This window comes from Gracilinanus agilis, chromosome 1 (assembly GCF_016433145.1).
Source record: "Gracilinanus agilis isolate LMUSP501 chromosome 1, AgileGrace, whole genome shotgun sequence".
Taxonomy (NCBI): Eukaryota; Metazoa; Chordata; class Mammalia; order Didelphimorphia; family Didelphidae; genus Gracilinanus; species Gracilinanus agilis.
Genome location: NC_058130.1, coordinates 249,002,649 through 249,029,690, shown reverse-complemented (window position 1 = coordinate 249,029,690; position 27,042 = coordinate 249,002,649). Strand labels below are relative to the sequence as shown.

Genomic DNA, 27,042 nt, shown 5'->3' with positions numbered 1-27,042 from the left:
CCTTATTCTAGTCACCTAACCAGACCATCTTCTTTATTAATCATGTATTTTTTTATGACATTCCTTATTCTAATTCTTCTTTGTCAATCCTTGTTTTGTGCTGAACTGTTCACAACCATCCTATGTCTCTCTGTTTCCCTCCTAGTGAAACTAAATTTAATAAACTTGATGCATACACAGAATGTTTTCAGAAAAATTTTATATAGGTGGCAAAAATAGGCAAACAAGTTGGAAATAGCCAGTGTGGTCTTGGTTGCTTTTTTGGTATTAATAAGTTCCGAAAAGGAAATGAAGAGCTTAGAACCTATAGCCATAGTGGGAGAGACAGTTGCTGAATTAAAGAGGAAAAAAGAGAAGAGATCCTTGAGAAACTTCAACAAAATTTAGTAATATTTTCATTTCTAAAGATTGTTGAGTACTATTGAGCCAGCATTTTCCCCCTGACACTTGCTTTGTGAAGTCCTACCAAGGGACTTCAAGTCCAAGCCTGGGGTCCACTTGGCCCCATCCTGTTCATGATTAAAAAGAACATTATGCTTATACAAGTATAAGTGTTTAATAAATTTAAATAACTGTACCACAATGAAAAAACAAATCCAATACAATCTCTGGGAAAAAATAAAGCCTAAGACTTTTTTCTATGCCTTTGAGATTTCCCCCCTTCTTTAGATAACTTAGGAATCAATAATCCCTTCAGACTCTCAAAACTGTGTCACTTCAGCATGGATCTCCTCTGTGTACACTTGGTACAATCAAATTGTTTTTCCATCTTTTTTCTTTGTTATACTATTTGTATCTCCTCTGTTAATCTGGGATAAACATATCAGAGGTGATTTTTACTGTTGTTAAGATTGTTTTAAAAAAAGAGCTTATTATTAAAATCTTTGTCAATATTTCCCAAATTTCTTCATACTGATATACTTGAAAGGATTTTGCTTAGTTGGGTCTCTTGCCAAACCTTTTAAAAACTGGTTTTACTTTCCACTGCTTCTCTCTGTTTTATGTGGCAAAACTGTTCACAGTCTTCCATCACTCTTCTCCAGAAGATCTTATGGAAAGTTTATACTCTAAACTAGTGTTAGATTTAGTTAACCATCTCTTTCTGGTATGTAAGTCAGACATTTGCTGATTAAGGTGTTCTGAGATATCTTTTGGTCTCCTCATTGTGACAACTGATTTATATCAGTAAAATTTTTTATATAATTATTGTAGACTCTATGTTCTTTCTTCCACCTACATCCTATTTTTCACCATCAGTAACTTGTTTAAATAGGTCAGGATGGAATAATGTAATGAAAAGCTCAATCTTTCCTTCATTTTTATTCTTTCTTTAAGCTTTGTACTAATTTTGATCTTTTCTCTAATAAGGTGATGGCTTGACTATAAACAGACAGCTGATTCAGTAATGACTATCACATTGGCAACAGTCATTTCCTGTCTGTTAAAATATAATCAATTTCATTTTTGTGATGTTATTCAGTGCTTGTCAAATCCCATGCCTACTTAGTCTTTTCTCAAAGAAAGTATTCATGATATATAAGTGTGAGACTTCTGTACAGACTCTAAGTCTTTATTTGGCCTCTCTCATTCCTTTCTCCTGAACCATATTTTCTGAGATTTTTTTGTCATCTTTACTGATTTTCATTTTCCTTTAAAATCACTATCAAAATGAAAGTTGATGTCTTATAAATTTCTTCATTGATCTCATTCCTTTTTCCTAATCCATAATTTCTAAGATTTTGTCAGCTTTACTTATTTTCATTTTCCTTTAAATCACTATCAAAATCAAAGTTGATGTCACTAGGATTCTTACTAATTTCTTCACTGATCTCATTCCTTTCCCTTAATCCATAATTTCCAATTTTTCTTGTCATCTTTACTTATTTTCATTTTCCATGAAAATCATTGAATATCAAAATAAAAGTTCATGTCACTTAGAGAGTCTTACTGATTTCCTTCATTCCTTTCTCTAAATTCATAAATTTCTGAGATTTCTTGCCATCTTTATTTTTGTTTTTCTTTAAAATCACTGAGTTCCAAAATAAAGGTGATATCACTTGGAGGGTCTTTTCATTTCTTCACTGACCTCATTCTTTTCTTTTAATCCATAATTTCCAAGATTTCTTGTCATCATTACTTATTTTCATTTTCCTTTAAAATCACTGAGTAATCAAAATAAAAGTTCATGTCACTTGGAAAATCTTACTAATTTCTTCATTCCTTTCTCCTGATTTATCTTGTCATTTTTATTTATTTTCATTTTCCTTTAAAATTGCTGAGTATGAAAATAAAAGTTGATGCCTTTTGGAGGGTCTTTTAATGTCTTCACTGATCTTCCCTACTTCTTCATTTCTGTAGCAGAGCTGGCCTATGATCTGCTATTGTTTTCATACTCCTTTTGGATCCTTTTAAAACATTAAGAGTGCTGCAAAATAACTTAACCAAACAAGGAAGGAAATTGTAATTCCTATTGCCTTTCAGTAGATGGTTAAAACCTAAGTTTGACAATTCCTTTGTTTCTCCAAGGAGAACTTGTGGACTATCCTTCTATATAACTGCAAATTCCTTCTTTCTTCTCGCTTTGTTTATAATAAGGTCAAGATTAATATTCATTAGGTTCCTCTAGTAAACCATCCATTCATATGGCCACTGGTCAAAGATCTAACATATAGAGGACAAATAGCTAAATTTAGTGATGGTTTAAAAATGGTGATTCTAAGTACTCCGTATTCCCTTCTCGGTCCCTTTGCTGTCATGACCACAAAAGTGGGAGGTAAGTGCACAGGACTGAGACTATTTTGTTTGTTTTTTTCCTTTCATGGACTACTATGACAAATAATTCATTAACAAATGGATGGCCTAATGGCCTCTGAATTTAATTAATCTGGTCTTTGGAAAAGCAGAATCAGTCTATTTGCAGGGCCATATTTGAAAGCCTTTCTGGCACAGTAAAGCCAGTCAGAGCTTATGCCTTCCAGACCTCCATATATCACATCCAAGCCAGAATGATCCATGAGAGTCACACTTTCTGGGAAAATATTTGTACCCTTCATAAAAAGCTTGAATACAGAGACCATGTAGAAGGTTGGCTAGAATCTGGAAGACATGGATCAAGCCTTCTCTCTCACACATACCAGCTATGAGAACAAAGACAAGTTATTTAATCTCTGAGTGCCCTGAGGCAACTCTCAAAGAAGTCACATAACCTATCTGAATTGGTGGCCAGAATGTCTATAGCAGGAAGACCTTACACTGATGAAAACATTTTTTAAAAAAGTTTTGTTTTCTGAAAAGGAGAAATTACTCAGTGGCATTCCTATGAGCTATATACTGTATGGCCTTTGCAAAACCTTTTCGGGTTGCTTAGAGCCCTTTTTAAATTCCTGGATCTGTTCTGAATAGCTGATTTGCCCTGTACATAACCTCTAGATGAGAATTATTACTGTACTTACTAATTTTACCTCTTCTGAGATTCAAGGTATAAACTTCCAAACTAGTTATTAGATATCTGGCTTTGGTGAACAAGTCTGCTTTATTCCATCACTTCATGCCTTCCTAGATTGTCAATCACAACTCCTCTAAGGGAGGATTATTAATGGAGGATATTTCTCGGCTGAAATTACCCTTTTTAATTTAGGTTTATAACAAACTTGATTCTCCCTTCTCCTTGAATTCCCCACCCCACCCTGTCTACACATTTTCTTGATTATTTTGGTCTCCTTTCTCTGGACTATTTTTAAAAAATCTCTTATTTTAATTCCTCCAAAACTTTTTTATTTTATTTTATTAATTCCTCCAAAACTTTGAATCATGGAATGCAATCATCTTGGAAGAACTAAAATTATGAACAATCTGAAGAGTGATGGAAAGGTTTTGGTGGGTATAGGCAGGCTTGTAGCATGTTACCCAGGATGGCTTGCGTGCAAGAAATAAAGGAAAAGATATGCATGATGGGAAAAGGAGGTGGGTTGGTCATATAGCAAGAATGATGGATGGCCTGAATGACACATTGGTACCCTTAGGGTATTACTCACAGTTATATAGCGCTTTAAGGTTTTCTCACAACAACCCTGTGTGGTAGGAAAAACAAAAACAAAAACAAAAAAAGAAGAGGAAGGCCTCTAGTAACTGGAGAGCTCTTCTACCAATGACTTATGGGAAAATGTGGATGAGAAGTATACAAGATGAGAAGGGACAAAGATATTGTAGTCTATGTATTTTTACGTATTTATGGATGAATTTTGGGTGGCAATTTTTTTTAAACAACACGATAATATTTGTCTTTCCCCCTTTTTATAGCGGCCCACCCTTCTGTTGCCACAGCAACACCTGGTTTTGATGTCTTTAGAAAATTATCTCCAAAAGCTCATAGATATTTTTATTTTTTTCCCAAATGCCACCTGAATGAGGTTTATTTATTTATTCTCAGATATTTTTCTTGGGCTTATTGGAAGATAGCGCCAATCATCACCCTAGGGTTACTGTTGGAGATTTCCCTAAATCCACAGCCACCACTGGAACACATATTTACATTAGTATTACATAGCTTTTTTCAGTTAATTTTTCAGTTATTTCAGATATTTAAGAGACAAACTACTTTATGTGTTAATAGAAAACAAAATCTGATTGCTTAGTGCATTAAATTTCAGTCCTTTTTTATGGATGAGCTTGCGTTTTGAAAAGAGATGAATGTTCACTTGTGGATGGCAAAAAGGGAAAAATAACTTACCAGTTGGGAGTAATAGGAGGAGATCGAGAAGGAAGACTTTTGGTTTCTAAATGTTCTACTGATAAAGATCTTCTCTTTGTTGGGTTCCATACCATCCCACCTATTACTTTCTTGCAGTACTGGTTATTTAGAGACCTAGAAAAAGATACATTTTGATGTGTAGATGAAGCTATATAATATAAAATTTATCTATGACAGATGTAATATAATAATGTAAAAATATTTATGATAGAAAATGTCTTGTCATGCTGCCATCGGCTAAGAAGGACAAGATTCTCTCTCAAAAATCCCATCTCTGGGTCCTGAATTTTTCATATTCCATTTCTTTTTTAAACCTTACCTTCTTTCAGAATCAATACAAAGTATCGGCTCCAAGGGCCAGCCAATTGGAATCAAATGGCTTGTCCAGGATCACATTTGAACCCAGGACCTGCTGTCACCAGGCCAGGCCACTGAGCCATCTTAGCTACTCCTTTTCCGTTTTCTAATTTTCAGCAGAGTCACACAGCTGAGCCAAATTTTTCAATCAGGTTTTATTATAGAATAAAAGAATTTAAGGTTATAATCAAAAGGCTACAGAAATGCAGTCTTAAGACTGCCTTATCTGGACACATCATCATCATCCTAGGGTTACTACTGGATATCTCCCTGAATCCTTTTGAAAAGAAAACAATGACATATCAGTATCTTTTGTCTTTATTGTGTCAAACTCAAATGAAAACAAGAACCACCAAACCATACATAAAGATTCCTGTGGGCTACCTTTTGACTTAGTTGAACCTCAACAGGAAAAGAAGTATTCAATAGTCTTTTCATGAATTCCTTGTTTTTATTTGCCTTTTATGAAGATCCTGATAAAATTATAGTTCTCTGTATTAGCTAAGTCTGAGTTTACACTTTATCCTCAGACCAAGTTGCTACAGTTAATTCAAGTTGTTGGGAGGAAAAAAAAGGTCCCTTTTCTGTAAAACTCTTATCTTTTTGGAGTTTCTAAGTTCTCTATTCCCCACCCCCACGATTCTTCATCTAGCAACTTTCCTCAACAACCAGCCTCAATTCCAGTAGGTTCTGAGCTAAAAAAAAACATATTCTCTGTCCAGTCCTTGCTCTTGGGCCCTGCTCAAGATTTTGTTCAAATTGTTCAATTAATTCCTTGTACTCTATATTAGCATTTCCTAAGTTTCCCCTCTATTGGTCTCCTTGGCTACCATTTGCAATTCTAAGAGGCCAAATAGTTTCAAGCTCTACCATTTTGAATCAGTACATACTCAATTCTCTCTACTTTGTTCTTTCTCTTCTTGTTTAAAAAAGATTTCTAAAATGCCCTCTGTCCTTTCTTGACTTTCCCATGTGGTCTCAGTAGTCCACTTTATACTGTTTCTCCCTCCCCAATGAGCTTGGTGCCTGGTCTCATCGTGGGTTGCAAGTGACCAGAATCACAGTGTGCCCTAAAAGAGGCATCCATTCTAAGGTTGAAGATATGTACATAAGTGTGAAATGAATGTAAGCAGAAATAGCTAACCCATTAAGGCCAGAACCAGATTAAAATGGAATTGGGAAATATTTAACAGAATAAAAAAAAACAACATAGAAAACCATTTATAATATAAATATAGGTAACACCTAAAACTAAGACAACAGGTAGCCTGCAGGGATCTTTATGTATGGTTTGATGGTTCTTGTTTTCATTTGAGTATGACACAATAAACCCAAAACATATTGATATATCATGTTGTTTTCTTTTAAAAAACAGTGCCATGTAAGGGGATGGGGTAATCAGTCTGAGGAGGCAGGTATGTGTATATTAAATGACCAAAATGTAAATAAAAGAGACAATTTTTTTTTTCTAAGAAGATAGTGCCTTCAAACTAAAAAAAGGCACTTAATTTTTTTAGAGGTGAATTGAACTGGGATAATCTCTTCACCAAGATGCTAGAGGGCCAGGAACAGTTTTGAAGTTAAAACTAGATAAAAACAAGGACTGAGGGATAACTAAAGAAGGGCAAAAGGCAGCTAGATCTGAGTTCAAATCCAACCTTGGACTGGATTTATTTAGCTGTGTGACCCTGAGGCAAGCCGCTTAACCTCTATGTGTCTTAATCCATGAGTCAAAGAAATGGCAAACCACTCCATTATTTTTTGCCAAGAAAAACCCATGGACAGTATGGTTCACTGGGTTGTAAAGAGTCAGACTGACTGAATAACAACAAAGAGAGTCATGGTCTGGGGTTGGCTGTGGAGATCAGTGTCTAATTAAGCAATCTTGACAAATCTCTGAGGATGTTGCCTTCGTTGTTTTGTGAGTGCAGGCACATATAATGCTGGTTCCATATTCCACTCTTGCATTTGCTCCTTTTCTTGGTTTCAGTTCCCTGGAATGAGGTGCCTCTCCCGGGTTAAGCTCATCACCTCTAATCTTGTCGTTGTTGTTCTGCCTTAACCCCATTTGGGGTTTTCTTGGTATAGATACCACAATGATTTGCCATTTCCTTCTCCAGCTCATTTTACAGATGAGAAAACTGAGGCAAAATGAGTTAAATGCCTTGCCCAGGATCACACAGATAAATGTCTGAGACTAGATTTGAACTTAGAAAAAGGAGCCTTCTGAATGGCTCTAGGTCTGAAACTTTATCAATTTTGTCACCAAGGTGCCTCTTGTCTTCAGTTCAAATATGGCCCCAGAAATTCACCAGCTTCTCTTACCATGGCTCCTTCCCTCCTGCCAGGTATCTGAGTACTTTTTCGTCCATTCTCCCTTTTGCCTATCTCTTTCCTTTTCAGCTTCCTTTTATGTGGGGTCTTCTCCCATTAGAATGTAACTTCTTTGAGGACAGAGGCTGCTTGTACTTGGTGTTTAGCACAATTCTTGGCACATAGTAAATACTTAATAAATGTTTATTGATTTATTTTACTACTGAAAACAATAGCATAGAAAAAACACAAGCCTTCTGATAGGTCTCAAGTAATGAGAACAATGCCAGACAACAAAGACAAAAGCAGTCCATTTTTTATGATAATTGTCAAAACCCTTCTCTAGCAGAAAAAGGTGAATCCATCATGCTGTGTTTAAATATTGGGGAGAAATAAGTACATAGAGATTTCAGCCAAAGCTTCCTCATTTACCAGCCATATGGTCTAGCTCAAACAGTCAATAAATATTTATCAATCGTTTACCATATGTGAAGATCTGTGCTAGGGGCTCAAGTCATTGGAACAATCTAAGCCTCAGTTTCTTCATGTAAGAAGAGATTGATAATAAACCATCTACTTAACAAAGTGTAAAAAAAATGCTTTGTAAACTATAAAATATTGATAGCTAGTGTTTATATAGAGCCTTTCGGTTTGCAAAGCATTTTTACAAATATTACCTCATTTTATTTGTCCTGCCACTAGACTTCAATGGCTCTGGAAGAGAGAATGAGGCTGACAATTTTGTGCAACTCTGCCTCACTTAAATCCAGTTCACACGCAAGTGAAGACATTAGGACATCATCCCAGGATGTCTTTGAAATTTTGAAAATGTCTCTTATTTTCTCTTTAAAAATGAAGGATGAACAACCAACTCATTTTAATCCTCACAACAACCCTGGGAGATAGGTATTATTTTTATTATTCCCACTTTCTAGATGAGAAAACTGAAGCAGAGGATAAGTGACTTGTTCAGCATTACTGAACTACTATCTGAGGCCACAGTTAAACTCAGAATTTTTTTCCCCTTCTTTAAACCCTTCCCTTCTGTCATAGCACCAATTCTGAAACAGAAGAGTGGCAAGCCTAGGCAAATGGGGTTAAGTGACTTGCCCAGAGTCACAGAGCTAAGATGTGTCTGGGGCCAAATTTGAACTCAGGACTTTTCATCTCCAGGCCTGGCTCTCTAGCCACTGAGCCACCCAGCTATCTCAGACTCAGGATTTTTGGACTCCACGTTCAGCACTCTTTTCATAGCATCACCTAGTTATCACTAAATAAATGGCATTTTATCGTACCTTATAGTCTGTAAAATGGTGTACATGTTAACTCACTTGATTCTTACCACTATCCTGAGAAGTAGGTGCTTTTATAAATGTAAGTTACTATGAACAAAGAGAACAAAAACAGATGACTTGTTCCTACATATTGCTAATACTAGCATTTCATAAAATAAAACCTTCAGTGATTAGACAATTTCATCATCTTAGTAATTTTCAATATGCCACTTATTTACCCATAACCGATAGATTACAAATAAAAGGGTAGACAAAAACACCTCGGGTTCTTTCAACATTAATTTTTTAGTTGCTATTAAGGATTATTTCAAAATGAAAGGTAAAAACCTCAGGATAGTAAAGTTAGTATATTGTTAGGAAATGGTAGCATTCTCTCTGGGGAAGCGAGGTTAGCATCTGCCGATATTTATTACCATCTTCAAGAGCACCTGATTGCCCCTCTGCCTGGGTACCCCACTGACTTCACTGACCACCTGGGTGTTTTATTCATAATATAAAATGCTACTCTAAAAGAAATATAATTAGAAAAGTGATCATCTTACACAGGCACCATATAGAAATTTTAATCTCATGACAGCTTTAAAGATCTGCTTTTTAATATTCTTTGGTTATGGAATTTTGTTAAGAAAATTAGGATCTGATGTTTACAAAGAAGCTTCCCCACCATAGCTCTGTGAGGTATACAGCAGATGTTAACCCTATTTTACCGATAAGGAAACAGGCTTGAAGAGTTTAAATAATTTGCTTATGATCACAAAACTGTTGGCATTAAGGTGAGGCTCTTCCTAAATAGCGTAATATACATTTTTGGATGGTATAGGTTACTCCATGCCTTTACAATTTTAGTAAAAAAATTTACTAAAGCTGATGCAAAAGTCAGTCAGGACAGTCAGGAGGCCTGCTATTTCTGCCACTAATTGATTAGGTGACCTTGAACAAATCAATCACATCACCCTCTGGGACTTTTTTTAAAAAAACATTTGCAAAAAGAGGGAGTTGGAGCATCATGGTTCCGAAGGATGCTTAGCTGAAAATGTTCTACAATTAAAAAGGTTGATATGAAACATTAAGTCAGTGTTGCAGAAATAATGCTGAGAATTCAACGGATAGAAAATAAATATAAGCAAGATATTCTGGAGGAAAAGGAAATCACTTGAGGAAAGGATATTGGTCCTTCGATTCAATAAGCCATTTCACAGGAACAGGCATGGTACCTGGGTCTAAAGACCTGGGTCTCAGTTACCCATCCTTCATTTTGCTTTTTGTCAAAACATGCCATCAGGGATTTCTCTTGCCTTATCTCCTATTCCTTCCAAAAAAAAAAAAAACAATCCCAAAACCAAAAAACAATTTCCAGATTATTTCCTAGAGTCTAGCATCCACTTAGCCCAGTGTCCTAGACTATTTACCATTTGCAACTATGGTTACAGACACAGCGCTATATCTGATGCCGGCAAAGGCCACTGTCAATCACTTCCAGAGAAAAGGGAACTCGGAAGTCAAAGGGGAAGCAATTGAAGCCACAAGTTATTCAGCAAAAGCTACGCCCGTCATGCAATCAGAGGCAACAAAGTCAATGTGGAAACAGAAATTACAAGTAGGAGAGCAAGGATACAGCAGTAAACACTCAGACAATACTGCCCGGGCCATTTTTCTACCATTAGAGCTATCTAAAGCAACTGAGCCAGAAAAGACTTGCTGAACTACGTGCTTGTCCTGTTTTGGACTGAAGGCTAGTTTCTAGAGTGTGACAGCTGATCATCGATGCTGAGAAATTTCATCCTTCCTTGTGGCCTCAGGGGAGAGGGAGGGAGGGAGAGACAGACAGAAACAGACAGAGAGACAAACAGAGACAGAGTTGGAGAGAGTTACAGAGAGAGAGAGAGAGAGAGAGAGAGAGAGAGAGAGAGAGAGAGAGAGAGAGAGAGAGAGAGAGAGAGAGAAAGTGTCTGTTTCTCCCAGGCACTATATTTTACAAGATTTGGGCTCAGGGAGACTTGACTCAACTTGTACAATCCTGGGAGAGTAGGGATTGCTGGTAGAGGGGACTCTGCTGATCTGTGTTCAGTCTGTGATCTGTAAAAAGGAAAGGTGATTTGGTCTGGTGATGAAGCCTGGACATATGTCAGCTGCCCAAGTCATTATTCCTGCCCTACTTGAGGTCTATTTCTAAACTGACAACTCTCCAAATTGCCTGAGACTGAATGGCGGAGTTTATCTTTGCCAAGTAAGTACAAGTGAACCCAGTCTGTCTGAACTTGAGCTGGTCCTTGTGAATTACCAAAAATAAATATTTTTAAAAAGAAGAATTGAGGAGCAGAAAGAACACAGGTCACACTGAATTAGGAAATCTAGGTTCTTATCTCATTTCTGACATTTGCTTAACTGTATGTGATCACAAGCAAATTCTTTAACTTCTTTAAACCTAAGTTTCCTCACTGATAAAATAGGGACAACACCTGCACTACCTACCTCACAGAGCTGTGTTGGGGAGGGTACTTTGTCAACTTTAAGGCACCATGAAATGGGGAGTTATTAGTTTTAATAAATCTCTGAGGGATCATCAGAAGCAGGAAAAAAAGAAAGGAATCTAAAAGCTCTTATTAGCCACTGCTTCCTAGTTTTACCCTTATGGACCAGGTAAAAGAAGTTGAATCTCTCTTCTATGTACCTCCCCACAACTGCCACATCTTCTCTTCTCCAACCTAAATATACCCAGTTCCTTTAAATAATCATGTCTTGATCTTCAATCTCTCACCATCTTCATTGCTCTCTCGTTGTTCGGTAATTTCAGCCTTGTCTGACTCTTTTGACACCCCATCAGGGATTTTCTGGGCAAAGATACAGGAGTAGCTTGTCATTTCCTTCTCCAGCTCATTTTATATGTGGGGAAACCAAGGCAGGAAAGGTGCCATGATTGACTCTGAGTCCCAAAACTAGTATATGAGGTCAGATGTGAACTCAGGTCTTCCTGACTCCAGGTTGGGCCATTAAGGTCTAGACAGTCAATAATTTTCTCGTTGTTAACATGGGGTCTATGAGTGAACAAAAGACTACAATTATGTAGAACATAATACTACAAATTGACATAGTACAACAGAATGATCACATCCTTGGTTCTGGATACAACATCTCTTTTAATGTATCCTGGGAAAGGTTTAGCTTTATGCAAGTAATGTCAGATTATTTATTTATAATGAGTGAACTTGCAGTCTACTAAAATACCAAGACCTCTTTCTTCTGTTGGGACGTTATTATAGACCTGATTCTTTTATCCAGTACTCATAAAGCTACTTCTTTGTAGCTTAGACAGGACACATTTTAGTTATCCAAGTGATTATTACTGCCTTACTTGAGGTCTCCCTGGAGGAGGAAATGGCAAACTCCTCCAATATCTTTGCCAAGATCCTGTCCCATGGACAATATTGGTATACTATGGTCCACGGGGTCACAAAGAATCAGACCTGACTGAATGGCTGAACAACAACACTTGAGGTCTTTTTCCAAACTGACAAATCTCCAAATTGCCTGGAAATGAATGGTGGAATCTGTCTTTGCCAAGTACAAGCGAGCCCAGCCTGCCTGAATCTGAGCTGGTCTTTGCAAATTAATAGAAAAACAGAATTGCGTAACAGAAAGAATACTGGTCACACCAAGTTAGGAAACCTAGGTTTTGTGGTATAGCAGAATAAGCCTGGCTTTGGAGTTTGAGGACTGGATATCAAACATGACCACTGTAACTTAACTACCAGTGCAATGAAGAGTAAATCCTTTATTTTCTTTGGAACCCAACAGCAAAATAAAATAGGAGTAGACTGGATGGCTTCTGAGGACCCATCTAAATCTATGATGCTAGGGCTATATTTATCTGTATTATGGTTATTTTTCTATTTTTTTTAAACCCTTAACTTCTGTGTATTAACTCCTAGGTGGAAGAGTGGTAAGGGTGGGCAATAGGGGTCAAGTGACTTGCCTGGGGTCACACAGCTGGGAAGTGTCTGAGGCTGGATTTGAACCTAGGACCTCCCGTCTCTAGGTCTGACTCTCAATACACTGAGCTACCCAGCTGCCTCCTATAGTTATTTTTATAAAAAGTATTTGTTTGTTACATTAAAATTACATTAAAATTCTCAATTATCTCCCTCTGTCTCTCCCCTCCTCACGCTAGAAGAAAGCATCATTTGATGAAATGATGTATGTCTTGCTTGTTTCTATTTATCAATTCTTTTGCTAGATGTGGTCATTTATAAGTCATTCATCAAATAATATTTCTATTGCTATATATAATGTTCTCTTGGTTCTACTTATTTCATTTTTTATAATTTCATATAGGTTTTTCCATATATTTCATCTTATTAAATTTATCTTATTAGTCTAGCACATCCAAATCTTTTTGAATCCTGACATACCCTGTTTCGTAGTGATTCTTTCCAATTTTGTGTCTTCAGTTTGTGGTGGAAGCTCTGGTCTCCCTCTGAGAGGCTAATCTCAGGACAATGAGATCCCAATAATTCAGGTTTCTCCAGTAAAAAAAAAGTCAATTCTACCTATGCATTCATAGTACTCAAACAGAGGATATTTCAACATTCATACAGAATTTCCAGGACCATAAGGCATCTTTCCATGAATTCTTTTTGGCTACTGATGACCACCCTTGTGAGGGTAGGTATAACTGTTCCAACTATCTGTATCTATACCACAGAAAATGACACTAAAGGAGGGTTCCCAATATTTCTGTGAAAAGAAAACACTTTCCATTTTCCCAGATTCTTGAGATCATTTGTCAGGGGAATAGAGGAGGGATGCTATTGGGAAAGAGGGAAGGGTCATCACTTCCCTGACAAGATGAAAATCTTAGCAAATTGTGAAGTGGGTCTGCCAGGGAAGTGGGTACACTGGTAGCAACCAGCTAGGAGATTTCCAAAGTCAGATTTTTGAGATCCAGCAGCTGGAGTGTTCCTCACTGAGAACTTGAAGCAGGCCCTTGCAACAGAGATTTTCACTTATCCAGTGATAGAAATTACTTTTTATTATTTACTTTAAATTTATTCAATAAAATATACTCACTTTTTAGGATTTTTAGAACCTAATGTCCAGTACTGTGCCAGGTTATTTCTTTCACGAGATATTGTTTTCTTTGCTTGAAAAAATGTATGGTGGTCCACGCAGGATTTCCATAAGTTTTTGCAAGATCTGTAACTTAGCATATTGAAGGCAATGATGTGCTCTCTGGCTTCATTCTGAGGGGGGTCAGGGGGAAACAATTTTGATTTAGTTTGTGCAAAAAAAAGAATTATATGGTAAAACATTTCAATTTTTTAAAACCCTTTGTACCCAGGACTCCCAATTCCAGGCCTGACTCTATCTACTGAGCCATCTATCTGGCCCATAGATGGTCTTTTTTTAAAATTTGTATTTATATTCTCAACACTTATGTGTTGCTTGGCACAACATTGTCATGTTGGATGAGATCCTTAAGTGTAAATTCTATTGCCTTCTTTGTAAGCAACCCAATTTCAGATTGCTGAATTTTAAAATGACTATGATGGGGGGAGGGGGAACTTTGCTTAAGGCTAATAGATTCTGGGGCAGCTAGGTAGCATAGTAAAAAAAGAGCCAGGCCTGTAGTTGGGAAGACTTGGTTTTAAATCTGGCCTCAGAAACTTCTAACAGTGTGACTTTGGGCAAGTCACCTAACCCCAGTTGCCTAGCTCTAACCACTCTTATGTATTAGAAGGGAGCGATTTTAAGACAGGAAGAAAGAAAAATTGATGGACCCTTGAGTTAGTAGGTCCCCTTAAAGAGAATGAGAAATAATTTGTGTTACGAGGGTTCCATGCATATTGCACACGGATAAAAAATAAAGGAAACAAAAGGTATGTGTGAATAGAAGAAATAAATATTTATGAGTAGAGAATCCCCATACATGTTGTCTATGCATATGAATATTAAATTTTTTAAATTGAAATTAAAAGAGCAATAACATCATCTTTATTTTGCTCATGTCATTTATGTAATATAGAAGAGGGATACTAATTGGGAGCAAAATAATGGTGGGCATATGATAATAGGAAGGATGAAGAAGACTGGACAAGAGGACAGGATTGAGAGTTGTTAACCCAGTTACTCAACAGGTCAGTCCAATAAGGACCCACAATGTGCCAGATACTGTGCTAAGCACAGGAGATACAAAAAACAAAGTCTCTGCCCTCAAGGAGATAGATACAAACAAGACTTATACAAAATAAGTTGGGGGGTAGTTTCAGGGGGAAGATGCTATTAAATAGGACTGAGAAAAGTTTCTTGCAGAAGATGGGATTCATAAATTGAGATTTGAAGGAAGCCAGGAAAGATCAAAGGCAGAGAGGAGAGATGGAGGGAGGGAGTTCCAGGTATGGTGGTAGCCACAAACCCATCAATATTCCCAGGATGATAGGTCAAAGCTATAGGGAAGCTCTGAGATCATTCAGACCAGGTCTTTCATCTTAAAGTCAAAAGAGAGGTCCACAAAGGAGCAGTGACTTAGATCTTTAGTTTAAGGAAAAAACCATCTCATCTAGGTGGCCTTTAAACTAACAGTACCTGAATAACTAATGCTGAAACAATGTCTAAAGACACAACAAGCAAAACAGATACAGGTTTACTTACATGCTTTTGATGTTGCTGTATAAAAAACTTTTTTCTTTTGAAGGAGATTTTTAGAATGTTCACCCTATAAAGAATAAATAGCATAACATATCAGTGTAAGAAAGATCACAAACTTCATGACATAAGCACCTTGTAAAATAAGAGAAACTCTGTTTCATAGAGTTTTTAATTGAGCAATACCCAGGGCAGTAGCACCATAGCAGACAATATCAAAAGGCTGAAGAGACAGTAGAGTCAGCCCACTAAATTTTAATGGAAAATAAACTTCAAATTTCCAGTAAGTGAGCCAGAGATAAAACTTTCTTCTCTCAATGAAATTCCTGTCTTTTGATAACTCATATTTCTTGATGGGTGGAAAGTTTAGAGAACACTTTAGTCACAGAAGTGAGGACAGACATTATTCTCCCTATTTTTAAAATGAGGAAATTGACTCCTTCCTTTTTTTCTTCCTCCTTTCCTTCCTTCCTTCCTTCCTTCCTTCCTTCCTTCCTTCCTTCCTTCCTTCCTTCCTTCCTTCCTTCCTTCCTTCCCTCCCTCCCTCCCTTCCCTCCCTACCTTCTTGAGAATTAGAAAGTTTAGAGAACAGTTTAATTACAGAAGTGAGTATAGGTATAAATTATCTCCATTTTTCAAAAGAAGAAATTGATTTCCTTCCTTCCTTTCTTCCCTCTTTCCTTCCTTCTTCCCTTCCTTTTCCTTTCTTTCTCTTAGAATCAATACTGTATATTGGTTCCAAGGCAGAAGAGTGGTATGGGCTACACAACTAAGGTTAAGAGACTTGTCAAGTCTTGGAAGTGTCTGATACCATATCTGAACTCAGGACCTCCCACCTCCAAGGGTGGCTCTCTATCCCATTGAGACATCTAGCTGTTCTGCCTGCTTTTTCCAATAAACTATGGCTTGGCAGTGCAGTGAATAGAGAGCTGGACTTGGAGTCACAAGACCTAAATTCGAACCTAGTCTTAAACACACACTAGCTGTGTGAACCTAGGCAAGTCACATCGCCTCTGTCTGCCTTGGTTTTCTCATCTGAAAAGTGGAGATAAGAATAGCACCCACCTCCCAGGGTTTTGTGAGGACAAAATGAGATTATATTGGGACAAAAGTTTTGCAAACCTTAAAGCATTTTATAAATAGTGGCTCATATTACAACTGAAATTCTTCAATTCAACAAATATTTATTAGTCACCTACTATATGAACAATATTGTAGGAAAACAAAAAGAGAAGCCTCTCAAATGGTTCCTGACCTCAAGAATCTTATATCCTACTGAGGGGTTACAAACATGTACACAGATAAGGAAAAGGAAATGCCAAACCACTCTAGCATCTTTGCCAAGAAAATTCCCAAAAGGGGTCACACAAAGAACCAGACACAATTGAACAACAACAAAGTGAGAGTTAGTGAGAGTTCATGAGAATTTGAACTAGGACAGTGGCTTTCTGAGTAGACATAAGGGGCCAGGTGTGAGAGGTGTTAGAGATAAAAATGACAAGACTTAATAAGTGATCTTTGGGTGAGAGCAAGTAACAAGGTCAGGATGATGCCAAGTTTGAAAACCCAGGTGAGATGAAGGTTGGTGATACCCTCAACATCACCAAACATCAAAGAGAAGTTTGTAGAAGGATCTAGATTAAAGGAGAAGATCCTGAATCCATCTTGAAAGTTCTGCCTTTAGAATTCTGAAAGGTCCTCCAGGTGGTATCCAGAAGGAAACTGACAATATGGGGCTGGAGTTTACCAGGTTCCTTTTGGACAACTCCATCTGGATGTCCCTTAGGCATCTCTAACTCAAGCTGTCAAAAACATTATCTTTCCTACACAATCTGTCCTTCTTTCAGACTTCACTATTTCTTATGATGCCATTACTAAACTTCCTGGCACTGGGGCTTGTTTGGTATCCTCTTTGACCTCTTTCAATCCACCTCCAGCCAATTTGCTGACAAATCTCAATTTCACATCCATGTTTGTTCCTTTCTCTCCACTTACCTCTGATTGCCTGACAAAAAAATCTACTGGAGAAGAAAATGGCAAATCACTTTATTATCCTTGCTGAGAAAACTCCAAGGATAGCTATGGTCCAAGGGGTCACAAAAACTTGGACATGACTGAATGACTGAACGACTCCACTTATGGGGTCCTCATCACCTCTCACTATATCCATTCCTAACTGGCCTTCTGACTTTTAGTCCTTTCTTTACTCCATTCTACATAGGCCAAAATAATCTAAATCTGATAATATTATTCCCTTGCTAAAGGATCTTCAATAGTCTCTATGATCTCTAGGATAAAATATAAACCCCTTAGTTTGGCATTAAAACTGCTCACAATCTGTCTGTAACCTAACCTCCAGGCTTATTTTTCCTCATTCCCCTTCATGCCCTCTTTGTTTTAGATAAATTTTTTGTCTATTTGCTATTCTTCAAACTCTGGTCTTCATGCCTTTTCCTGGAGAGTCTCCCCTAGAAATAGAATGCATTTTCCTTTCACTTCTACCTCTTAGAATTCCCAGTTTCCTTCAACGCTCAGTTCATGTGTCACCTCCTACAGGAATCCTTTCCTGAGTCCCTCCAGCTGTCTCAAGTGCGTTCTCTCTCCTCAAATGATCATCTATTTTTTTTGTATGTGTAAGTGTTGTTCCCCTCCAATAAAAAGGAAACCCTTTGGAAACAGACTACTTTTTGTTTGGTTTTTGTCACCCAGGTACCTAGTATTCAATGCCTTGTGAAAACTAAATGCTTAATAGAGGCTTGTTGGATCAGACTAGAAAATCCTTAAAGCTATGTTTGGTCAAAACCAAATATAAGTAGTCAATGAAAACTTCCTGTTATTTGTAAATAGTTTGGTGTGGTAAAGAGGTTGAAACTTACAGTGAAATATTTCTTTATTCTTTTAGGAAGCACAATTTTAATGAAGAGAAGCAATGCTTTAATTCAGCACATCCTTTTAAGCATAAGGCAGAAAGTAATTAGAAGTGAATTCATCTTACCAAGGATAGAAACTTGTGCAAATATGTTTGCGGTAGACAGCAATGCCAGCCGCAGCAACTCCAATCATCAGATCTAAATTATGCAGATCCTACAAAAGGAATATATCATATTAGTAAAAAGCTGTTCTAGTAAAGCTTAGGAATATCTTTAATTTCAGACACTGTATGTGTTTGAATAGTGACCTATACATTAATATTGGAGAAAAAGTCATTACTGAAAATCAGTAGGGATCAAAAGAAAAAGTCAAAAGTTTTACACTGTGACTGTTTTAAATTCTACTGACATGTTCCAAAATTGAGAGTAATCAAAGGCTCCACTATTTCTGAAAGTTCTCAGATAGAAAGCAAATAGGTTCCAGAGGATTTACAGCTGTACAGATAATAATTTAAACATCTTGAAGGTATTATCTTTGCACTTCCTATATCTACTATACTGCCTTGCTTAAAAAATATTTTCTGATGACCACACAAATAAACTAGATCAAAATGTTGCTACCATGGCGGGGTGGGGCAGAGATTTTGGAACTCAAAATTTTAGAAAATGAATATAAAGGTTTTTTTTTTTTACATTTAGCTTATACAAAAAACTGGAAATTAGGTGGAGGTCCATCAATTGCGGAATGGATAAACAAGTTGTGGCATATGACTGTGACAGAATACTATTGCATCGTAAAAAAATGGCAAGGAGGTTAATTTTGGAAAAACAAAGAAGGACCAACATAAAATTGTGAAGAGTGAAACGAGAAGAACCAATAGAACATCACATACAGCAATAGAAATACTGTCTGAAGAATGAATTGAACATACCCACTTCCAGAGGAAAAACTGATAAACAGAAATAAGTAAGACATAATTTTACATATGCATAAACCTGTGTCAGATGATGTTTTCTCTAATGAGTGAGGGGATGAAGTTAACAAGGTATTTGATGTAATAAACAAATAAATTAAAATTTAAAAAACTTGGGGGGAAAATAAAATATTATACAAAAAGTGCCTGTTGAATCTTTTAGCCCAATTATGTTATTTGGCATATGAGGGAAACTTGGTCCCAAAGATATAATATATTCAACAACAACAACAACAACAACAACAACAACAAATACTCAACAAAGAGGCAAATAGCAGAGACCTAATTGTAATCCCAGTCTCCTGGTCATAAATTCAGAGTTCTTTTCACCATATCAAATTGCAATGATGGTATTATTTTCAGCATAGTAATAGCAGTTATAGTATTATTTTCATTAATATTAATATTTTAAGTTCTTATACTTAATGTTAAAAATCATAAAATTACATATTTAATTAAACTTTCATAGCAAATTAAATTAGATTCTAGTTAAAAAAAAAACCATTTATTAAGCACCTATGTGCCTTAAAGCATTGGGCCAAGCAATAAAGGTAAGGAGGGAAAAAAATATCTCTGCCACTAAAGTCTATTTTCTATGGGAGGAGATGGAGAGAGACAGGGAATATAACATGCAAATATTACAGAGATTCAACATGTAGACAAATAAATATATTGCACATGGAAAGTTTAAAAAAATACTAATAAAATTAAGATGTTGGGCAACTTAGTTGATAGACTCCAAAGTTGTATTTTAAAGGAAGTTATAGATTACAGAAGCCAAGTCAAGAAAACAGTGCAACTGGCACAGAAAACCACCAAGAAAGCCATGGGGGCACGCTTTGTTTTGTTATGATGAAGAAAAGAATAGGAGAGCTGGAAGAGAAGGTAAAAATAAGCCAAGAGAGATGCCAAGACTGAGCTACCATGTAGACTGTCATGGAGTCACATCACCACCTGGTGGTCTTTTAGGATATTGCTACTTGTTCAGTCATGTCTGATTCTTCATTACCCCATGAACCATGGGTACACCAGAAAAGGACCTTCTATCCTTCAGTATTCCTCAAAGTCTATCCATCCTCATATTTTTGTTGTTTCCATGACTATCTATCCATTTCATCCTCTGCCCAATTTCCCCTTTTGTCTTCCAATCCTTCCCAACATAAGGTCTTTTCTAATAAATCCTACCTTCTCATTAAAGTATTTGAGCTTCAGGACTTGATCTTCCAATGAAAAGTCAATTAATTTCTTTAAGTACTAATTGATTTGATCTCCTTGAATACATTTAAATGAAAGACCTGTGGGGTTTGAAGTCTGTGGGAATAATTATACCGAAGGACCCTCTTTACATTTTTGTGCATTTTTATAGACAAACTGAGTAAATTGGGAAAATATATAGGAAAAAACACAACGGTTCTTGTCCCCAGAAAACTGGGGCAAGAACATACAAATATATAGAGAATAAATACATAAAGAATAAATACAAGGTGGCTAAATCTAAGATGGTTAAGTTAAGATGGCACTAAAAGTTGAAGGCTTTTTATAGGAAGTGGTGTTGGGGCTGCATCTTGAAGGAAGAGGGATTTTTTTGAGGCAGAAGTAAGGGAAGAAGCTATTTCAGACATGGGGTGAGGGAAAAGGGATGGCTGGTATAAGGGTACACAGATGGAAGATGACACGCTGTGTGTGAGAAACAGAGAGAAATATAGGAGAGAGAGTGATGTCCAATAAGGCTGGAAAGACAGGCTGAAGCCATGTTGAAAAGGATTTTAAAAGCCAAACAGAAGGATTTCTATTTTATCCTAGATACAACAAGGAGCCATCAGTTTACTGGGAAGAGGGACAACATAATAACTGTACTTATGGAAAATGACTTCAGTTCCTCGAGGAGGATGGGTTAGGATACCAAAAAAACTAAACCAAACCCAAAAAAATCTCAAAGCAGGTCAGCTCCTGAGAAAGCCATTGCAATAATCCCAGTGAGATGATGAGAACCTGAGCTAAGTTGGTTGTGGCTACATAAAGGGAATGGAGAAGGGAGTGGAGAAACAGCAATGTTTGGCAACTGACTGGATATACTGGATATGTGGGATGAGGGAGAGTGAAAACTTGAGGGTAAGGAGCAAGGTTATGGTTGGGAGTCTGTTAAAATGGTGGTGCTTTCAACAAAAATAGGCAAGACCGGAAGGGGGAAGGTCTCAGGGCAAAGATACATTTTATTTTGGATGTGTTGAATCAATACTACTAGGACATCTGCTGGTGTGGGGCTGGGGATCAGGAAATCAGATGTATTGATATAGAAGCCAACTGCATAACTGAAACCAATGGAAACCAGTGAGATGACCAGTTAAGAGAGTATGGAGAGAAAAGAGAATTGGACTACACTCACAGTTAGCGGGTGTGGAATATGGATGATGATTCAGCTAAGGTCTCCAAATTTCAAACTACTAAAATTACTATATGAAGCACTACTCCCAACTACTAACAATAAGAGAAAGGTAAATTAAAGCACTTGAAATTTTATCACACCATAATAAACATAAATAAAAGAATTTGGAGGAATGTGAGAAAAGTTATATAAACTGAGTCAAGCTAAACTAATCAGAATAAAGATGACAATACATATAATATAAACAAGAAGCGTAATAAACTGGAACTGAATACTGTATAATTATAATGCAGGGCTTGGTCCTAGAGAGTAGTTGAGAAAATTCATCTACTCCCTTCAGTACAAAAGTTAGAGATTATGGATATAGAATACTGCATATATACAGCAACTAGCTGGATGTTGTGTATGGAGTGTTCAGTTAGAAGATATGAGTTCAAATCACACTTATATACGTGACCTAGGACAAGCCAGTTAATCTCTCTCAATCTGTTTCTATATCTGTAAAATGGGATCTACCTTTAAGGGTTGCTGTAAGGATCAAATAAGATAGCATGTGTAAAGTGGTGTGTAAATGCTAATTATAATAATAAATAGTATATATTTTTATAACTGTTATGATATGATTTTAGTTAACATGTAATGTATGAATACTACATAATAATTATTATCACACAGAATCAATGACTTGGCTGGTTTTGCTGAATTGTTCATTTTTTTCTTTTCCTTTTAAAATCTGTATCATTTTCAAAAATTAATACTATGAGTAATTAGACCCCTGTCAGAGTTTTTTGTTATAAAGATTTTTTCCCAACTTGTTGTTTCCCTTCTGATTTTGGCTACATTGTTTTTGTTTGTACAAAAGCTTTTTAGTTTGATATAATCAAAATAATTTATTTTACATTTTGTAATTTTTCTCCAACTCTTGCTTGGTTTTAAAATCTTTCCTTTCCCAGAGATCTGACAAGTAAACTATTCTATGTTCACTTAACTTATTTATAGTTTCCCTCTTTATATTCAAGTCATTCACCCATTCTGAATTTATCTTGGTATAGGGTGTGAGATGTTGATCTAGACCTAATCTCTCCCATATTGTTTTCCAAATTTCCCAGCAGTTTTTGTCAAATAGTGGATTTTTGTCCCAAAAGTTGGGCTCTTTGGGTTTACCATACACTGTCTTGCTGATGTCACTTACCCCAAGTCTATTCCACTGATCCTCCCTTCTGTCTCTTAGCCAATACCATACCGTTTTGATGACTGTTGCTTTATAGTATAGTTTAATATCTGGTACTGCTAGGCCCCCTTCCTTCACATTTTTTTCTTTATTTCCCTTGATATTCTTGATCTTTTGTTATTCCAGATGAACTTTGTTATAGTTTTTCCTAATTCAGTAAAAAAGTTTTTGGTAGTTTGACAGGTATGGCGCTAAATTAATTTGGGTAGAATGGTCATTTTTATTATGTTAGCTCATCCTACCAATGAGCAATCAATGTTTTTCCAATTGTTTAAATCTAGTTTTAATTGTTTGGAAAGTGTTTTGTAGTTGTTTTCGTATACTTCCTGTGTTTGTTTTGGTAGATAGATTCCCAAGTATTTTATATTGTCTAGGGTGATTTTAAATGGTGTTTCTCTTTCTACCTCTTGCTGCTGTGATGTCTTGGAAATATAAAGAAATGCTGATGACTTATATGCATTTATTTTGTATCCTGCACCTTTGCTAAAGTTATTGATTATTTCTATAAGCTTCTTAGTTGATTCTCTAGGATTTTTTAAGTAGACCATCATATCATCTGCAAAAAGTGATAGATTAGTCTCCTCTTTTCCTATTTTGATATCTTCAATTTCTTTTTCTTCTCTAATTGCTACTGCTAGTGTTTCTAGTACTATGTTAAATAATAGAGGTCATAATGGGCATCCTTGCTTCACGCCTGATCTTATTGGGAAGGCTTCTAATTTATCCCCATTGCATATGATGCTTATTGATGGTTTTAAATATATACTGTTTATTATTTTTAGGAAAGGTCCTTCTATTCCTATACTTTCCAGGGTTTTCAATAGGAATGGGTGCTGTATTTTGTCAAAGGCTTTTTCAGCATCTATTGAGAGAATCATGTGATTTTTGTTTGTTAGATTGTTGATATGGTCAATGATGTAGATTATTTTCCTAATGTTGAATCATCCTTGCATTCCTGGTATAAATCCCACCTGATCATGGTGGATGATTCTCTTGATCACTTGCTGGAGTCTCTTTGCTAACATTCTAATTAAAAACCAATTGTATAAAAAATCAAGCCATTCCCCAATTGATAAATGGGCAAGAGACATGAATAGGCAATTTTCAGGTAAAGAAATCAAAAGTAACAATAAGCACATGAGAAAGTGTTCTAAATTTCTAATAATTAGAGAAAGGCAAGTCAAAACAACTCTGAGGTATCACCTCACACCTAGCAGATTGGCTAAAATGAAAGAAGGGGAGAGTAATGAATGCTGGAGGGGATGTGGCAAAACTGAGACATTAATGCATTGCTAGTGGAGTTGTGAACTGATCCAACCATTCTGGCTGGCAATTTGGAACTATGCTCAAAGGACTATAAAAGACTGCTTGCCCTTTGATCCAGCCATACCATTGTTGGGATTATACCCCAAAGAGATCATAGATAAACAGACTTGTACCAAAATATTTATAGCTGTAATTTTTGTGGTGGCAAAAAACTGGAAAATGAGGGTATGTCTTTCAATTGGGGAATGGTTGAACAAATTATGGTATATGCTGGTGATGGAATACTATTGTGCTCAAAGGAATAATAAACTGGAGGAATTCCGTGTGAACTGGAAAGACCTCCAGGAATTGATGTAGAGCAAAAGGAGCAGAACCAGAAGAACATTGTACACAGAGACCAATACACTGTGGTAAAATAGAATGTAATGGACTTCTGTACTAGCAGCAATGCAATGACCTTGGACAATTCTGAGGGACTTATGTAAAAGAATGCTACCCACATTCAGAAGAAGAACTACAGGAGTGGAAACAGAAGAAAAACAACTGCTTGAACACATGGGTTGAGGCGGACATGATTGGGGATGTAGACTCAAAACTACCACACCAATGCAACTATCAACAATTTGGAAATAGGTCTTGATCAATGTAAAACCAGAGGAAATACGCATCAGCCATGTGGGCGGAGCTCGAGGGGTGAAGGGGAAAGTAAGAGCATGAACTATGTAACCATGTTAACTTTTCTAAAAAATAAATATTAATAAATGTTTAAAAAATTAATACTATGGAAATATATTTTGAGTGATAATACATAGATAATCCAGACTAAATTGCTTGTCAACTCTGGGAGGAAGTAGGGAGGGAGACAATGTGAATCATATAACTAGAAAATTTATGTGGAAATTTGTTATTAAAATAAAATAAAGATAAACCAAAAAATCAAATCAAATCAAATCTGTATCAATGGAGGCACACCAAGCAGGGAAGAAGCCGGTAGGAATGTAATTTAAATGAATGTGATGTAAAAATAAAAGGTTTCAATTTTTTAAGGGTATAAAAGCACTCTTGAAAGAAGGAACTCAGTATCAGGTATATAAAAAATGTGAATTTTATTTGGTAGGCATCTTTCCAATATTTACTTGAAAAATCTCTAATTACCCCTTTTGATTCATTCAGCATCCTAGAGATGCATTTTATAAGGTAAACATCCCAGAGAGATCACTGGAAATTAATTTTGCTTATCAGGCATCTGACATTATGATTCCTCAATAGACAAAGTAGTCAGTTGGTAATGCCCATTCTTAAAAATTTCAGACACAGGTAGATAGCATAATAGTTAAAGCACTGGCCTTAGAGTCAAAAAAAAAAAAAAACAAAAAAACCTGAATTCAAATCCCGAGTCAGACACTCAGTGGCTGAACCAACCCAGGGAAAGTCACCTAACTTCTTATGGTATCATTCTTTTCCCTCATCTGTAAAAAGTGGATAGTAATATCAGTTCCCCCAGAGGACTGTTGTGATGATCAAATGAGATAGATGTATCAAATGCTTTGCCAACTTTTAAGTGCCAAATGCACGTTTGCCTAAAAGACTATTTTACAGGAAACTCACACAAGGCAAAGGCTCACATGGAGGTCAGAGAAGTGACATGGACACTCCAAATGTCTCTCTGGAGAACTTTGGTATCGGTTGTGTAACATGGGAGACGCTGGCACAGGATCACCCAGCATGGTGTAACCACATCAAAGGCTGTGCTCCAGGAATGAAGCAGAATTACAGTAGCCCAAAAGAAACGTGAGATGCACACATTTAGAAACATCTTGATCCCAAAGGTTCACGTAGTCTATTTGTGCCTAACCTGTGGCAGTGCCTTCTGAGCTCGTACTAGTCTGGTCAGCCACAGTGGGACACACTATACATTGACCCCAACATAGTGATGCCATTTTGGCCCTCTAACTACAGAGGACAACAATCAACCAACCAAATGCTATGTAAAATATTACATATTAGCTATTATTTATAAATTTATAAATATATACATATAATTCATAAATTATATGCATATATTCTTATACACAATATATTATCTATCATGTAATTTATATAATATATAACTTGTATAATATATTATGTAGTATATTATACATTATATATTATTTATATTATATATAGCATATTATATTCTATATTATTACTTAAAGTGCATTTATATTATATTTTTTATTTTTATATTACATATAGTATATTTATATCATATGTAAATAATATTTATATAAGAATGTTAGTGATTATTATTTTTAAAATTAATCTGGGGGGAGCTAGGTGGCTCAGTAGATTAAAGCCAGACCTGGAAGGCAGGAGCTCCTGGGTTCAAATCTGGTTTCAGCCACTCCCTAGCTGTGTCAAATCACTTAATCCCTAGCCCTTAGCGCTCTTCTGCCTTGGAACCAATACCCAGGATTGATTCTAAGACAGAAGATAAGGATTTAAAAAATAATAATAAAACAATCTTTTCTGTTAGATGGCTTAGAATGCAAGGGTCTTGACTAATTTCTTGAGGAAATGCTTCAGAAGATTAAAATCTATTTTCTAAGGAAAATATCTGGCACACCTGTTGCTCACACTGGACTGGATTTTGTCTGAACAAATCTACGAAGCCAAGCTATTCAATTTTCACAAGGAGGACACTGGCTTCCTTAGGTCTAGTATCTCACCTGAATGGATCACATGCAAAGTCTATATTATCTGGGACGCTGTGAGTTCAGTTATAGATTGTAAGGACTTGACACTTGCCAAAGATTTGCCCGACTAAGTCTATTTGTACATATTTTTTTGCATATTATCTCCCTCACTAGAGTGTGAACTCCTTGAGACCAGGGGCTGTATTTTACCTTTCTTTGCAGCCCTAGTTATTGTTCAACTGTTTCAGTCGTGTCTGACTGATTTTCATGACCTCATTTG

The 27,042-nt window shown here is 36.4% G+C and overlaps 1 protein-coding gene across 1 annotated transcript in view; it reads right to left on the bottom strand.

Moving 5' to 3' along the window:
- PTPN3 (protein tyrosine phosphatase non-receptor type 3) overlaps window positions 1-27,042 on the bottom strand; it is a 256,184-nt gene that overhangs the window by 79,585 nt on the left and 149,557 nt on the right. Inside the window, exons 10-13 of the mRNA XM_044679539.1 lie at window positions 18,353-18,441; window positions 15,364-15,427; window positions 13,783-13,955; window positions 4,730-4,864 (exon numbers count right to left, since the gene is read on the bottom strand). Coding sequence (XP_044535474.1) covers window positions 4,730-4,864; window positions 13,783-13,955; window positions 15,364-15,427; window positions 18,353-18,441 — 461 coding nt within the window. The remainder of the gene's footprint in view (window positions 1-4,729; window positions 4,865-13,782; window positions 13,956-15,363; window positions 15,428-18,352; window positions 18,442-27,042) is intronic.